Here is a 17,782-nt window from a genome sequence, read left to right as displayed (position 1 = left end):
ATAGAATTTTAAGAGGTTAACATGACCAAGATTTTTAAGAGCAGAAGGAAACTTACACTGAGGCTCCATATTCCAGTTGAATGTTATTTCTACAACTCCTACCGAAAAGTAATGAAAACCTGAGGTTACTGGAAACCTAGCCTCTTTTACAAAAATACCCATACACTAAAACTCTACCACCATCCAATTCAGGTACAAAATGCAAACATCTGATTTACTTGACAGGTGATATTTTCCACTTGGTAAGAGTTACAAGACTTCTGACAAGTTCTGCAAAACTGTTTGAGGTAAGCCTTGTTAGTAACCTGTATGTACCACACATAAGCACTTTCCCATCAGATGCTGCAGTTTTTGCAGTGGTAACAGTCATATTTTTGCTTTAGGAACAGGAAGTGCAGACTATTCAACACTGTACTAGAAGTTCTAGCCAGAGGAATTAGATAAGAAAAAGATATAAGAGGCATCCAAACCAGAAAAAAAAAAAAAGTAAAATTATATCGTTCACAGATAACATGATTCTATATATGGAAAATTCCAACAAGACAGCTACTAAAGCTAATAAATGTATTCAGACGAGTTATGGGGTATGAGATCAACACACATAAAGCCATTGTGCTTACACACACCAGCAGTCAACTATTCCATTTTACAGAAGCATCTTAAAGAATAAAATACCTAGGAATAAATTTCATTAAAAAGGTGAAAGATTTGCAGACTGAAAACTATGAAACACTGCTGAATGAAAATAAAGACCTGAATACATGGACTTTTTCAATAATATGTTGTTATTAATTAATTATAATTAATATTATTGAGATATCAGTATTACCCAAGTTTTCTACACATTCAAAGCAATCCAAATCAAAATTCTAAGATTCTTTTATGCAGAAATGGGAGGGGCGCCTGGGTGGCGCAGTCGGTTAAGCGTCCGACTTCAGCCAGGTCACGATCTCGCGGTCCGTGAGTTCGAGCCCCGCATCAGGCTCTGGGCTGATGGCTCAGAGCCTGGAGCCTGTTTCCGGTTCTGTATCTCCCTCTCTCTCTGCCCCACCCCCGTTCATGCTCTGTCTCTCTCTACCCCAAAAATAAATAAACGTTGAAAAAAAAATTAAAAAAAAAAATGGGAAGCCAATCATAAAATTCGTAGACTTGCAGGGGGCTATGAACAGTCAAAATAGTCTTAAGAAAGACCAAATTTGGAATATTCACGTTTCCTAATTTAAAACTTACTTCACACTGCAATAATCAAAATAGTATGGTACTGGGATAAAGGCAGACATACAGACCAACAGAATAGAAGCAAGAGTCCAGAAATAAATCCTACATGTCTGTGGTTAATAGATTTCAACAAAGGTGCCAAGTCCATTCAATAAGGAATGAATAGGGATGCCTGGGTCATGCAGTCGGTTAAGTGGCCAACTCTTGATTTCTGCTTGGGTCATGATCTCATGGGTCATGGGATCGAGCTCTGCATCCAGCTTTGTGCTGAGCATGGAGCCTGCTTAAGATTCTCTCTCTCTCCTTCTGCCCCTTTCCCTTGCTTGTGCTCTCTTAATAAAAAAATAATAATAAAAACAAGGGATGAATAGTCTCTTCAGTGAACAGTGCTGGGACAACTGGATTTCCACATGCAAAAGTGTGAAGTTGGATTCCTACCACTGGATTTGGCAATGGATTCTTGGGTATAACAAAGCATAAGCAACAAAAGAAAAAATAAATTGGATTTAATAAAAATTAAAAACTTTGTGCATCAAAGGACATTAACCAGAAAGTGATCAAAAAAGTGAAATGACAAAATACAGAATTGGAGAAAATATTTGCAAATCATAAAAGTGATAAGGGTTTAATATCCAGAATATGTAAAACAAACAAACAAAAACTACTACAACCCAACAACAAAAAATCAACAACCTACTTTTAAAAGAGGGCAGTAGATACTTCTCCAAAAAAAAAATTTACAAATGGCCAATAAATACACGAAAAGATCACTAGTCATTAGTGAAATGCAAATCAAAGCCACAATGAGACAACACTTCACATTTACTATAGGATAATGATAATAATAATAGTAAGAAAAATAACAAGTATTGGTGAGGCCATGGAAAAACTAAATCCCTTGCACATTAGTGGTGGGAATATAAAATGGTGCAGGGACTATGGAAAACTGTTAGGTCGCTCCCCAAAAGGTTAAATGTAGAATTACCATATAATCTAGCAATTCCACTCCTAGGCATATGCCCAAAAGAAGTGAAAACAGGGACTCAGATAATTGTATGCCCATGTTCACTGCAGGATTCCTTACAAGAGCTAAAAGAAGGAACAATCCATTGTTCAACAACAGATGACTAGACTAATATAATGCTGTGCATAATACAATGGAATTTTATTCAACCATGAAAATGAAGTACTGATACATGCTACAACATGGATGAACCTTGAAAATATTATGCTAAGTGAAAGAAACCAGACACAAAACTCCACAAACTGTACAATTCTATTTTTATGATACATCCAGAATAGGCAAACCCAGAGAGAGAAATTAGATTAGTGGTTCCAGGGTGTAGGTGAAGGGACAACCGGGAGGTGTGGGGTTTCTTTTTGGGGTGATGAATATATTCTTGAATTAGACGGTGGTGACAGATGCATAAAACCCAAAGAATAATAAACACTTTCAAAAGGTGAAATTTGTGATCTATGCATTCTAGCTCAATAAAACTGCTACTAAAAAAATTTCCATGCTACACATAAGCTATCACTATGCCCACCTTTCCAGGAGATAATAATAATGACACATAATCAACCATTTATTTAAATTTCAACCTTTTTTTCTTTTTTAAGTGTTTATTTATTTTGAGACAGAGGGAGTGTGTGTGTGAGAGAGACAGAGAGCAGGGGAGAGAGAGAGAGAAGAGAAGGAGAGAGAGAATCCCAAGTAGGCTCCACACTGTCAGCACAGAGCGCAACTCAGGGCTGGATCTCACAAACCATGAGATCATGACCTGAGCTGAAATCAAAAGTCAGATACTTAACCAATTGAGCCACCCAGACACTCCAAAGCTCAACCTTTTGACTATGAAAGAGCCTCACTCCATTGGAGGTTATTTAAAAATACATTGAAAACCACTGCTTTAGCTCAAACTTCCATTTGTACAAATATATCAACAACTGCCAAACTTCTAAAAGGACTGGAAGTCAATCTCACTGCACTGAGGTTATACACAGGAAAAGAAATTCCATGAAGTGTTACAGGACATTTTAAATAGAAACACATTAGTGATTTTATTTCAAAATTGCCTATTTACTACATTACCATCAACAACAAAACCTTATACAAATACTGTAGTAAAGGGTGAGTTGCACATTGATAGTCATACTTTTCTTTTTTTGAGAGAGAGAGTGTGGTGTGTGAGCAGGGGAAGGGCAGAGAGAGAGGGGGACAGAGGATCCACAACGGGCTCTGCACGACAGCAGTGAGCCCAATGGGGGAGCTCAAACTCAGGAACCAAGAGATCTTGATCTAAGCAGAAGTCAAATGCTCAAATGACTCAGCCGTTAGGGCACCCCAAGTCATACTTTGTTTTTTTTCAGTCATACTTAAAAAAAAAAAAGTTTATTTATTTATTTTTGAGAGAAAGAGGATACACAAGCACAAAAGAGCGTGAGCAGGGGAGGGGCAGAGAGACAAGGGGAGAGAGAGTATCTCAAGCAGGCCCCATGCTGTCAACACAGAGCCAGATGGAGCTGGATCTCATGAACCACAAGATAAAGACCTGAGCCTAAACCAAGAGTTAAACACTTCACCAACTAAGCCATCCAGGCACCCCAAAGTCATACTCTCAAAATAAATATTAAGAAATTAAAGAAGTGTCTTTAATCTCAGGGTCAGTTCCATTACCATTCTCTTTTCTATATTCCGGACTAGATGAAATATATTTGAATATAGAAGGATACATTTCCACATAATACATAGGATAAAAATTTTTTTTAAATGTTTACTTATTTTTGAGAGACAGAGCGAGAACAGGAGAGGAGAGACAGAGAGAGGGAGACACAGAATCCAAAGCAGGCTCCAGGCTCTGAGCTGTCAGCACAGAGCCCGACACAGGGCTCAAACCCATGATCCGTGAGATCATGACCTGAGCCAAAGTCGGAACGCTTAACCAACTGAGCCACACAGGCGTCCCAGAAAATCTTTAACTTAAACACTGCAAATTCATGACTAGACTCTAAGCAAACCTGAGCTCTGGTCCCAGATCTAGCATCTGTACCCCTGGGCAAGGTACTCCTTCCAACTTCATAATCGTTACTGGCGAAATAGAAATTTCTATGACTACAAGTGTGATCTTAACTCATGTTGAAAGAACGCTAAATGATACCACAAGACAAATTAGGGAGCAAGGACTTTCTACTGACTATAGGTTTCAGAAAATCTTATCTCTTCAAAATGCTCATGGCCAGTATCTTAACAAGTCTTTAAAAGTTTGGAAATCAGTAGAAAAATAATAATGTACTTTCTCTTGGTCTTTCATTCCATTTTTTAAAAATGTCATTCCCTTCTGAAAATTGTTTAACAGGGCGAAACTTCTGATTGTCAGCTTCTTTTTGTCCTGAGAAGAGTCAATTCTAGTATAAGAAATCAGTCACTTCTCTACTGACCAACTGTGGATTCACTTGTAATTTCTCAGTGTACCATTTCCTAAGCAGTAAAATTCTCTCCCTAAATATCATAGCTTCCAAGCAGACATCTGGTGGACTGAAAATTAAACTTAAATTTCACCAAGTTTCTCCTACTGGTATACTACCTTTCATATATTATCACAGATGTCTAAAAACGTGGCAAATCATCCAGGTAAAGATCCTTGCAGGTTTTGAAGAAATCGTATTCCATCACTGGGATAACTTTAATAATATTCTGGTGAAACTTTTTGGTAACCTTGCTGCTTTACTGAGGTTGATCCCTCAAGTAAAATTATGATAAAAGTATTACTAGGACAGCATGGAACATGTAAAAATGAGCTTTATTTAACATACAAAACATATGTTAAGCATATGTTTCTTGAACACATAAAAAAATGAGCTTTATTTTTAAAAACCAGTAAATATATCTAACTGTTAAAATTATTTTTAAAAAGTTGTCATCTCTCTTTTAAAAAGAAATACCAAAACAGCAATACCAACATCAAAGCATTTTTTTCTTATTATGTGTTCACTTTGAGGTCAATATTTTAATTGGAGTTACTTTAAATCCAATCAGAGGGACTCAAGCTAACTCAGTTTGAAGGCTGGGGGGAAAATTAAACCTTATCATTCTTAATAGGAATTGGTGGTGGGTGGGAGGAGGCAGCATAATCTATTTCTACTAAAACACTAATATACTAGCAAAGCTGTTAAGATGAAACTAGCACTATTTTTTTTAAAACAGAGTCAATAAATATCAGAATACACTATTAATTGTTAACAAAACCAGACAAATTTGTGAAGTTACATCTTTCATATACTATGCCAACCTTCAAAGGGCCCAACTATTCTGAACTGCCCACTGCCAAAGTAACTTATTTTTCTATAAAATAAATACTTAAAAATAGTACTTAAAAATAGTACTAATTCAAATGAATCAGTATTGGTTTAAGACTCCCCCCACCCACCAAAACAGATTCCCCTATGATTCATGGCAAGACTATGAATTCTTAAAAGTACTAAGTTAAATAATGGTCAAGCTGTTTTAATTTTCTCTCAATGACTTAAATCATTCTCTTACAATGTATGATTGGACTCAGTCTTGTAAAAAATATAATTTATTGGCCATTTACTTAGAATTACAATAACCGAATTAAAAAAATAAGAGTACTGTGTTGCTCAACATCCATCCCCCCCCTCCTTTTTTTTCCCCCAACTACCCAGTTTTACATATAGACAGGTAGGGATCAGAATGATTAAGTGGTTTGTCTACAGTCATATAAGTCACCAGCAATGGAGAAGAAATAAATGATTGGTTTTTTGGTCTTTTGTCCTTCTGCTTTTCCACCACTGCTCTGAGCAACTGAACTGAAAAATATAGCAGCAGGGGAACACTTGGGTGGGTAGTCAGTCAAGCATCTGACTCTTGATTTCAGCTCAGGTCATGATCTCACGGTTCGTGGGATTGAGCCCTGTGGCGCGCTCTGCGCTGATAGCATGGAGCCTGCTTGGGATTTTCTCTCTCTCAAAAATAAGTACATAAATATTAAAAAAATAAAGTTAGAACCAAGCTTGCTTGGTTCATTTCAAATCTATAGCAGCATTAAGAATATTTACAAGTTATTGGCACCTGTCAACTTCATAGTTTCTTTATGAAATGACTACAAGAATAAGAAAACAAGAACTAAGAACACTAAAATTCTATTTTGACATGAATATTATTTTCCTTAAACATAAGGGAATGTGCATTTTTCTCTTCTAATTTGAACTGATAATTTGTTCTGCTCCAAGCACTTTTTTTGGAGTAGAACACACAAAGCTAATGTTCAGCCATCCTTGCTCAGCACTAGAGCCACTCATGAAAAGATTATGCTCCCTCCTTCATCCATCTCAATGGCCACTTGGGCAACCAGTGGCTACTGGCCCTACAGCCGACCAACTGCATACAGCAATATTAACTAGCATAAATAGCTAACCAAAACGAAAGCCAAACACAAAGAGTGATACTTTGAGAAAGATGAAGAGTATGAAATCCCCACCCACTGCTCTTAAGTAATCTAAAACAAGTACTTCATAATAACCACTCAAAATTTGCCTGCAACTTTCTGTGTGCTAGTTAAAATAGTATAGTGTCTACTTATTTTCCCTTTACTTACCCTTGATTCCCTCTCAAGACAGTACCATCTTTACATCATTATCTAGAGAAAGTTAAATTGTTTCTGCCCAAAGTCAGTCTCTGGTACTGTTGAGTCAGCTGAAAAGATTTCTGTTCACCATTCACTCAAAGAACCACCTACCACACAGCAAATGTTATTCTCTGGGCTGTTAACCTCATACAGTTTTACTTGTGTCCATGCAGATCATCACAAAAGATGTTTTTTTAATATTTACCACACATGGAGATTTATCGTATTTTTTCAACTACCATGCCCAGCACATCAAGAAAATAAAATGCACTGAATAAACAGGGTTCACTGCAATTTGCATTTACTCTTTGACTAGATATCCTCAAGAAAAGATCTAAATACTACAATCAAAATGAATGGACCTATAGAAGAGTGAAGTCTTAATAGCCGGCTTAAATGTACCTTGTGTGAATAAGGAATGGAGAGACGACATCACTCACACTCAGACAAAAAATGACCCAAACACATTTTTCTTAATCAACCTTCCTTCACAATACTTAAAAATAGTAACTTACTTCTTCAATCAATAAATTTAGCGCTGTTAACACCCCAAAAAAGTAGATTATCAAGCATAAAACAGACACCATTAAAATAAGTAATGGCCCAGTATCACTTGGAAAGTTTTCCACCTCTGTCAGAAACATCAGTAGTTCTCAACCAGGGGTGGTTTTGCTTCCCACACGCGTTTTTTGGTTTTCACAACTGGGAAGGGGTGCTGCTGGCATCTGGTATGCACAGACCAGGGATGCTGATGTACATCCGACATTGCGTAAGGCAGCTTCCGCAATGAAGAATTACCTAGCCCCAAATGTCAATCGCACCAAAGCTGATAAACCCTGAGAAATGCAATCCACAGGAAATACAGTATCTTTTTTGTTGTTATTGTTTTTTAAGGTTGGTGGAGTGTAAGATCCATTTTGAGTAGTACCAAAAAGACCACAAAATAATACAAAGGCCATTGTGGAGGATCACTCCAAAAGAATATGATTTAGAGAAAGCAGTCTATATAAAGCAGCATCATTAAAAAAAACACACACAAAAACAATCACACTATTCTAAACTGGGATTTACTATCATTTCATAAAGTGAATCTTTAAAAGAAAATTTCCCTTCCATCAGTCCCTTAGAAATAAGCCCAGTGAGGATACAAGTTTGAAACCAGAACCCTGATAATGATTGTATTCTCCAATAGTCACTTGATTAATCCAATCACAAATGCTAAAGCAATACATACATACATATACATACACAGACAAATACACACAAACATGCATAAAGGGCAAACCCTCCAGAAACTGAAAGAATAAACATTTTTAAGTCATGCCTTTTGCTCAGCCTATAAGAATTTTGCTTTTAAAGCTCATCAAAAGCAGTTTCTGAGAACCAGAGGTGAAAAAAAGAAAAAAGGAATGTAAAAGTCAGGAAAGTATTTGTCAGATTAGTGTCAGAGACCTTTGTGAGGATGACACCTTTATTCTCTGCAATACATATCCCTGGAGCGATTCACTTGGCTACAGAATTACAGCCACTGAAGGTAAGTTAGTACGTTTTTACCTTTTTTGCAACTGCTGGCTGTGAGACTGCTATGTGCAGACTATCATGTTAAGGCAACTGCCAATATTTATTGTTCAGTGATCACAACTGTGTCTTCTTCTTACTCTCTTATTTACCAAATTTAAATGATGATTTAAAAAAATGCTTTACTAAAGAGTCTGGACAATGAGAAGTATTAAAATAGTCTTGACTGAAAGTGAAAACTTAAGCTGGGGTACAATTTTTAAGTTTTCTCTTAAAACATCTCCATAACCACAGCTGTTCTTAAAATTCAAGCATGATCCTCAACAAAATAGCCAACATTATTGATTATTTTTCATATAAATAGAAAATGCCAATTTAGTATAAGTGCTGCCAAAGCGAGCACAGAAAATGCCAATTTAAAAGCTGAAAGTAATCAATCCTAAGTGAGCAAATCTGCCTATGAGAGAGAAAAATCACCTCTCAAAATTGTAGCTAGGAATATTAGGCTTTTCAAAAAAGTAACCTCAAATACATTTATTTATTAATTGAAATACTCCTTCAACCTAACACCTTGCTTAAAAGATTTGGTTGTTTTTTGTGTTTTGTTTGTTTTTTTGTTGTTGTTCTTTGGTTTTTTGGTGTTCTTTTAAATTGCTTTGGACTCCATCAATAGGCCCAGCTGTTAAATTCAGGAGCAATGACAACAAATCCCTTGGCAAACAACAGCTGAGAGTGAGACCCTTTCTTTAGAATAATCAGAGATAGCTGACAAAAGAGGGCATACCAAATGCCCTTGCAAAATTCCATTAAGAGGCTGGACAGAAATAAACAAACTTATATACATCTTAAAGCAAATCATAATTATACCCCTTAATGGATCCTGCTTGGTTATAAAATTAAAAATCCAACAACTTTGAACAACAGTGAGATAGTGTTACAGGTTTCTGAAGATGAGAAATGATCCTCACTAATCAAGTGCAAAGTGGGAAAAACTGGTTCCATTACCCAGAGATTATCAGGTACCTGATAAACCTTTTAAGTAGACAGACTTAAAGAACTAAGTGTCATCGTATATAAGCCTGTAGAACTCTATGTGCTTTTACTTCTCTGATTGAAGCAATTTTAAGATGGTCAGATTTTAAGTTAAACATACACTTCTGAACTATCACCGCTTCTCTTTAAAGACGTCGGATCCCAGAAAGCATCATGTAAACCTTACCTACAGTGTTGGTAGATTGGTCTCTCTCAATACCTCCGTTCTGTCTTATTTTTCTGAAATCAAATGACCTTTACTTTTGCTACTACTCTTGAATTAGAGCTTGAAGTGAATTGCACACATGTAAGAGAAGCTCTACCCTTTACAGCACCTACAAATCTCAATAAAAAGTAACAATGTAGCAAAAAGCTTCATCTTGGGTTCCTGATCATTAATAAAATCCAAAACGTAGGCTAACACTCTCCCAGTGCTTATCTTTCTCTTTTCAACCACCCACCTTTTTTTTTTTTTTAATGTGAATCATTAAATGTTCTCAATATGTCTGAACTCATTTCAACATCAACTTTGGGTTATAATTTATGTATTACTCTTCAAAACAGAAATCACACTCATAGAACAGTTTTTCATTAATCTAACAAGAACAACACCAAAAAACCTCTCAAGTGTCATCTCCATTTAAATTGAAGTGATAAACATTTTATCCATGGAAAACAAACTACATCCTTACATCCTTTTAAAAGAAATCACTATTGCCACGTAAAGGTATAGAAACAGACCATCTTCCCCCTCCTCCACCCCAACTTTGTAGATGCCAAAACTAACCTCAAAATTTTGAAAAAAAAATCATAAAGTTACAATACTATGGTCTTCCAGCTACAAATACTCACTTTAAAAATTATTTTTCACCCATGTGAACAGTCCTGAAATACCTAAGAAATATAAACCAGCTTTATGTTCTCTTTCCCTCTATCCAAAGACTTCAATTTCCACCTTTTATGGAAAGGAAATAAACAACTAGCTTCCTGTTCAATCACTAGCTTACAGCCAGTCTTTTACACATCACAGAACACAACCCGCCTCCTCCTTTACTTCTCTCAAATGTCTCTTCTCTTATCTTCATTTAAACTTGTTGAAATATGAGACGATTTTACAACACTAATGCTTTCCTATGAAATTTATCTTACTTTAATGTTAAGAATGCAAGAAACATCAAAATGCCCACAGATTATTTCTTACTACTAAAATATTTAAATTAAGTTATTTAGAGTGAAGATTTAGCACCCATGAAAGTGAAAATTCGATTTGCCAAAAGCTAAAAACACTGCAATTTATAGGAAACCGCTTAATCCTCTGTTCTTGCTTTGCATACAACCAGAAAAAGGGCCTCCCACACATTCCCCTTTCTATTCTAATTTCATGAAAATGTAAAACAGCTAAAATGCCTATCCATAAAAAGGATTATCTTTTTTAAAAACCTAAATATTACTTTAACCCTATACTTTCCTTTAAAAATGGGATGCCTTAGAAAAACTAAGTTAGACAAATTCTTTTGTGCTTGGATGAACAACAGGAAAGCAAGCCTCCAGGCCTTTGGGGAGGAACCTTGTCCCTGCAGCCAGCTCTGATGTGCCTGGGAGATAAGGCTCCATAGTGACACTTAAGGAAAGGCCTGTTCACATTTGAATTTCTGCATTCCTCAAGAACAATTCATGGCAATAACTAACTTTGCAGAAGAGCTACATGAAAGCTTTGGCCAATGAATGAGGGTCATCTGCTCTTTATCACAAGGGTAAACCTCATCCTGGCCAGTTTCTAACCTTTTAACCCTGTGAATTCCTAATTTACACATGAATAATGGAATTCTTGCCTAGAGTGCAACTTTCAGCTTCTAGTTCCTAAGTTTAGAAACCAAGACTTGATTGCCCGTGTGTTAAAAATCTAAACTTGTGCAGATTAAAGTTTTAGAGTTTCAGACACTGTATTATTACACTTCTGAGCCAAAAGATATGTTTGCTGACAAATCTTTGATTAGAAAATAAAAAGAACACACTTGCACCCTGCTGCTATCAATAACTAGGAGAACTAGCTTAAAAAAAAAAAAAAAGCAAAACAGAATGTCCATTTAATGCCTATCCTCTTCCTGTTTAATATGTATAACGTCTTTACTCTGAACATAGGATAAAGTCATTTGAGCCCACATCATTGGACATTGCTTCTTAAATATCAAAACTAACTTTGTGAATTCAGAATCTCTAAAGAAGTCTCAAATTTCTAAAGGGAAATCTAAAACCACCATGCATGCATTAATTTTAAATCTATAATACTGAATGCAATGTCCTAGCAAAATACCTCCGCAGAGTTAAATAAAATGTGTGCCTATGAAGTGTGGTCCCTGTAACTGACTACAGTTGACATTTAACAGCAAAGCAAAGTTCTACATAGTTTCACTAGAAAGGTTTTTTCCCCTATTCATTATATGAAAACAACCTCACTACAACAGCTTTCAAAATGATTCACATCTAATATTTATTATCCATTATTTTTTACAAAGTTACAAAAATCAAAAGATGCTCAAAAAGCCAGCACTAAATTTGTTTCACTGTTAATAACACTCACTATGCTATTCAGACTTCAAAGCTGTGTGTGTGTTCAAGGTATTTCTCGGTGCCCTAGAATTTTTTTTTTGTCAGGCTTCTAAGGAGGTCCTGGAAATAGTGTGTGGTCATGATAAATGCTTCATCCTTTCAAGGCCCATCTGCCTCCCTCCACCTTTCTATCCTGTTCCTCTCCTCTCCAGGAAAGAAATACAAGCTACAGCTCCTGGGGATGAAACATTTTCCACAACACTGAAAAGGTGAAAAATTTACAACTCAATAGAACAACTTTATGTTACACAAAAATTAAATCAACCAAACATAAGCATAAAAAGCACATTGTCCTGAAAACAGCACAGTACAGAAAAAAAACATCACTTGACAACAAAATGATTACTGGCCACTGATCATGGAAAACAAAAGAGAAAGTTTATCAGAAATTCTGAGCTTTTTGCTACTCTGGGGAGGGGCTAAAATTAGAAACTCTTCTACTTTTCTGACATATTTCAATATAAACATACTTGCTTGCAACTTATTTTCTACATTTAATCATTATTGCACAAGTAAAATAAATACTAATACAACGGTAGCATATACATTGCCATACACTATTATGGCATAGTGAGTCACCTAGAAAACCCCTGCCAATACCTCCCTAAATTTCAACTGTGTAGGCCCTGAAGAAACTAGTTCCTTAAGTTTTTATCTTAAGAGCTCCCTCTTCCTATTGTTCATCCTGTAAATGATCAATTTGTTGGTGTAGCACAAAATCTATCTTTTGTGGATCAACAAAAGAATGTAACTAGGATGCCTGTAAAAACTGTTTTTAAGATGCAGTTGTTATTTTAAGATTTACACTGCCTATTGTCATTTTGAGTGCTGCATGTTAGATTCCCTGAGAAGGTGGAAAGCCTCAGTGGGAACAAGGAGATCCCCGTCTATCCTACGCCCATCTTTACACCCAACATATCAGGTCAGACACCAACCACTGGATCACTTGGACAAATGGCTGATCTGATGGGGCTGTTCATACAAAGGAAATCATTAGACAGCAAACTTTATGACAACTGGAATAAAGGGGGCAAGATCTGGTTTAAATCCATTAAGCATAATATGGAAATGGCCTTAACCTCTTTCTTTCCCAGCAGAAAAAGACTAGGAATACTTCAAAGGCTTGAGAATTACTGGCCAATGCCCTCTCTACAATTAAAAAGCAACATGAGTGATCTTAAAGCACTCGGAGAAATGGAAGGTTGGGCTTTAAGAAAGATTTAGCACTCAAGGGCCATCTACGAAGCAGGCCATCTAAACCTAACCTGACTTTTGTTCTTAATCACTCATCCAAATTTATTTATTTTTTCTCAAATTTTTCTGCATGCTTTAGTTAGCATCAACTACTACTCCAGGTAATTGTTAATGTTTGTGTGATTTTCAGGGTTAGCACATAGTGTATCAAAAATATCATCAAAATGTAGCCATGAAAAGTGTCAAACAACGAAGAATTTAAATACTTACTTGACAACGTAAGATGTGCTTTTTGACTAAGAATGGCTCCATATTTGTTCACTGCCAAGCACTGATAAAATCCTTCATCAGACTGCTCTCCTCGCTTGCCTTCCACTTCACTGATGTATAACGAGCCGTTAGACAGGACCTGGATCCGTTTATTTTCAGACACTTTTGCTCCATTTTTCAACCATGTGACCTTAATGGGAACTTCTCCATGAGACTGGCAATCTAAAACGACTGGGTCCTTTCTTGTGACAGTTACATCCTGTGGTTCTTTTATAAAAAACAGTTCACTAAAGCACCACACTCCTATAAGGAAAAAGGGGGCGCATATCCAGAATTATAGGTATAAAATCATTTCTTAACACACAATGGTAACACACGTATGCAGGGTGTAACATGACAAAGTTTAACAAACCACATTAGTTACCTTATAAATACCTTAATAAACCAATCTAAGCTTTAGTAAACCTTTTCAAAAAATCAGAAAATCACCTTTTACATCCACTCTAAAAGCATAGGGAAGATTTCATGATCTTCTCCGCCTTGTAGGAATCGTGTTCTCAAGTTCCTTGCTAGAGTATCAAAATCATCAGGAAAGCACAAGCTGTTTGCTACTTTTACAAGCTTGTCAAAAAGATCTTGAACAGAGTAAGTCGTAAAAGTCTAATTTTACAAGAAATCATTAGCAAAACTCCAACTCTGTGAACAAGCAAGTTTATTTCCTTGTCCCTTGAAGTGTTTTGGACCCCTTGGCACCTACTCCTTTGGGAAGTACGTTTATCTTTTGTGACAAATTACAAGTTTGCATCTTTATATCTGTCCTTTTACAGCAAAGACTCTATCTCCTCTCCTTGAAAGAGAACAATTTACTTACTATCTGCAGAGTAAGGTAGGTATTTAATGGACAGTCAACTTTGAAATATTGGTAACTCTTGGTGATTGTACTCAGGGGGTGATCGGATTAGACAACTTTTATTTCTTTTTATTCTTTCTTTCTTTCTTTTCTTTTCTTTTTTTTTTTTTTTTAGAACCACCAACTGCTGGAAAAAAGTGTGTGACTAATTGGTCCTAACAGTCTAACAGGGATAGGAGATTGCTTAATCAACCAATACACATTTTTATGAGAAGAGGAAAGGCTTCATCCTAAGCATACACACTGTCCCTGCCAGGAGAAGGCATGCAATGACCACCTAATACCCTGTCACCTCTTGCATTCGGTGCAAAGGCCAGCTAAAGTCTGGCATATTGCTTGGGGAGTGTTAGGAGTTTTGGGACATTCAATCTTTCTTCTGATGCTCTGAATCCATGATTACAAATTCCCGGGATTGATCTGTTTCTCATCAAGGCAGGTCCTCGGGAAACTTACACACTAGTCACGCTCCCACACTACGGCTGCGGACCTCTAACGTATGCCTGGGATTACTCGAGCGACCCTAACAGCCCGGCGCTTCGAGGACCGCTCCGGAAGGCGCCCATTGTGTTTCCGAGTCACATCTGACTTTGATCCTTTTTTCGTGTTAACAAAAACTAATTCGTCCAGAGAAGAGGAAAGTCGGGGGTTTGTAACCTGTACCCGTTCTCCTGAACATCTCTCCTCCCCGTCTCCTGCAACCACCACATCCACTTTACACTTTGTATCTCTTTGAGGGTAAACCAACACAGACACAAACGAGAAAAATTAGTTCATCCAAGTTTGCACAAGGCTAACCTGGAGTTTGGAGGAATCTTCACGTTCGTACACACTTCAGGCCCTGCCCCAAAACACCTGGCTACAAGGGGTGGGATGTGTGTGTGTGTGGGGGGGGGGGGGGGGCCTCTTTAAATACCTTCCTCCCCTCCAGAGCAGAAATCAGCCACGCACCTTCCAACCCTCTTGTCTTTCCAATTCCACCCCTCCTGTCTCCTCCTCTCTTGATCTAGATCCTGGAAAATGGGGGCACTCGGGGCGCTGACCTGGACGCTGAGTTCACCCATTTTTTTCCCCCAGCCCTAAAACGTGGAGGAAACCCCACTGCAAAAAGGGGAAGCCGCGAGAAACCGCGGCGCCCCCTGCGTGGCAAGGCTGCCACTAAGGAAACAATATAAATAAAGCCACGTGCGCCGCGGCGGCCCGGGCGGGCGGCGCGGAACTGCGGCTGGTAGCGGACGCTGGGACACGGCCGGAGCCCGGACAATGGCGCGAGGAGAAAGGGGGATGAGTGGACAGCGGGCGCCACGGCCCTGCAGCCTGCGGCTCAGGGAGCGCTGCGAGGAGGGGCGTGTGCCAGGACAGTCGCCCACAGCTCTGCCCGCGCGCCCCCGCAGCGCCCGCGAGCCGCTCGCGCCTCCAACAGGGGCTCCGGACTGGCTGCAGGGAGCGGGCAGGATCCGGTGGTCAGCGCACCGCGGAGGACCCCGCTCGCTCCCCCAACACCCCCCACCCCCCGCCCCGGTTTCCTCTTTCCCCAGCCCACTCGCGCCTGCTCCAACCCCACAGGCGCAGAGACACGCAAAAGAAAGCGCTCCCACCTGGACCGGAGCCGAGGAGCAGCAGGAGCAGGAGCGCGCGGAGCAGCATCCCTGGCGGTCGCAGCCCGGCGAGGGGTCGCAGAGAAGGCGCCATTCAGCTGGGCTGCGCGGGCATGCTCCCCGGTCGCCCTGCAGCCGCTGTCCTCCTGCCGGCCCCCGCCTCCGGGCTCTTCCCGCGCCGCGGCTGGACGCGTGCAGGCTGGCTTCCCGCTCGGGGTCCGGCGTGGCGTGGCACTGCGCGGCCGGCGACGGGTGTCTGTGGTCTCGGCGAGGCCGGCGCACGGACACCCGCTCGCGGGAGGCGGGGGGGGACCCGAGAGTCCGGCCTGGGGGCGGAGTGAGGCGGCGGCTGGAGGGGGCGGGGGCGGCGGAGTGGACAGCGCCGCCGCTGCCGGCCTGGGACTACTTTCTACATCTGGCCCCTGGTCTGGGGACCGCGAGGTCGGTGCGGCCGGCGGATGGAGACGGCAGGAGGGGGTCAGTGGCGGCCCTGTTGCTGCCCCGCGGGGAGGGGGCGGGCCCCGCCGGACAATGCACCTGGGGGTCAAGCCCCGGCTGAGGGTCTCCGGCCGCGGCCCCGCCCCCCTGCCTGCCCGCCACCGTCGAGGACAGAGCCACAAAGGCCAAGCCTCGAGGTCCGGCCATCCCCCGGGGCCCCTCTCCCTCCCGCTTGTTTAGGATTCGGGGAAAGAGGAGGCGGGTGGGGGGAGGGATGGTGTTGAGAGACGTGGAAAGGCCGGAGACTTTTCCCCTGATGGCCCCCTGCCCATCCCCCTCCTTCCCTCACACGCCGAGGCCCTGTGGAGGGAAAACTGACTATTCCCACTTCGGAGATTTGTTAGCTCGACTGGAGGCATCTCCGGGTGCTAAGCCCCATTTGGGGATGGCTTTTACCCTCCCTGCCCCCATCAGATGCAGCACTGGCTTAAAACATCTCCGAAGAGTACCCTGAAATGAATAATTAACCTTTTAGGGAGACGTTTTACTATCTGTATCTGAAGTTAGTCAAGTCCTTTAATTCGTGAGAACGGTGAATACAAAAGGCCTGTCCTAAAAGTTGAGCCGAGATCAAGAGATTTCTAGATTCTCTGGGCTTGCTTTGGGGGACTAGGCTTTCCATAGACTACCTGGTTAGAAGTTAAACTGACCAGGAAAGACACAAATATTATTAATCTGTTCACATCTCTTAGAATTAAGGATAACAAGAGGAGTTAAAAGGTACATTTAAAAATGTAATCAGGTTGCTAAACATATGTGGATCATAGAGAGCATTTCCATGTGGATTAGCACTTGCTAATCCAAAATTAAATCTGTGGCACATGATGAGGGCACAGGCTAAAAGCTAACCTTAATGAAATCTGCAGACAGAAATCTAGCTTTTGTCACTAAGACACCAACACACTGCCTATAGCATGTTCCCCAAATCCTCCTTATGAAAAAAAGGGGGCGGGGGAGGATCAACAGTTTTAGAACATCTGCTGGGAGGGCAGCACTACCTTCCCCGGAAGCTTTCTATAATAAGGATCAGCCTGTTTAACAATTTTTAACCCGTGTAAAACAGTAATACCCTTAACTATACTGCCTCCAAAACCTAATAATTTAGATGAATTTAGAACTATTTCTAAGCATCAGAGTAAAGGTTCATGGAAAGGGAAAAGTGTTTAGAGGCAATAAAACGAAATACTTGCAAGGATGTTTTAAATATCTGAAATTTACGCAAATTTACATGATACCTTAACTGTGTGTGGCTAAACTAAATTGTCTAATTGTATGACATTCTTCCTCTTGAC

At 39.8% G+C, this 17,782-nt stretch overlaps 1 protein-coding gene across 2 annotated transcripts in view; it reads right to left on the bottom strand.

Moving 5' to 3' along the window:
• Window positions 1–16,255, bottom strand: part of PRTG (protogenin) — a 128,907-nt gene extending 112,652 nt beyond the window's left edge. For both annotated transcript variants that reach the window (XM_045449661.1, XM_045449662.1), the window contains exons 1-2: window positions 15,993–16,255; window positions 13,488–13,790 (exon numbers count right to left, since the gene is read on the bottom strand). In XM_045449661.1, coding sequence (XP_045305617.1) covers window positions 13,488–13,790; window positions 15,993–16,086 — 397 coding nt within the window. In that variant the 5' untranslated portion in view covers window positions 16,087–16,255. The remainder of the gene's footprint in view (window positions 1–13,487; window positions 13,791–15,992) is intronic.
• Between the last annotated feature and the right edge of the window lie 1,527 nt (window positions 16,256–17,782).

Source organism: Leopardus geoffroyi, chromosome B3, assembly GCF_018350155.1.
Source record: "Leopardus geoffroyi isolate Oge1 chromosome B3, O.geoffroyi_Oge1_pat1.0, whole genome shotgun sequence".
Classification (NCBI taxonomy): domain Eukaryota; kingdom Metazoa; phylum Chordata; class Mammalia; order Carnivora; family Felidae; genus Leopardus; species Leopardus geoffroyi.
Note: the sequence above shows the minus strand (reverse complement) of the source record. Positions and strands in the feature narration are given on the sequence as shown.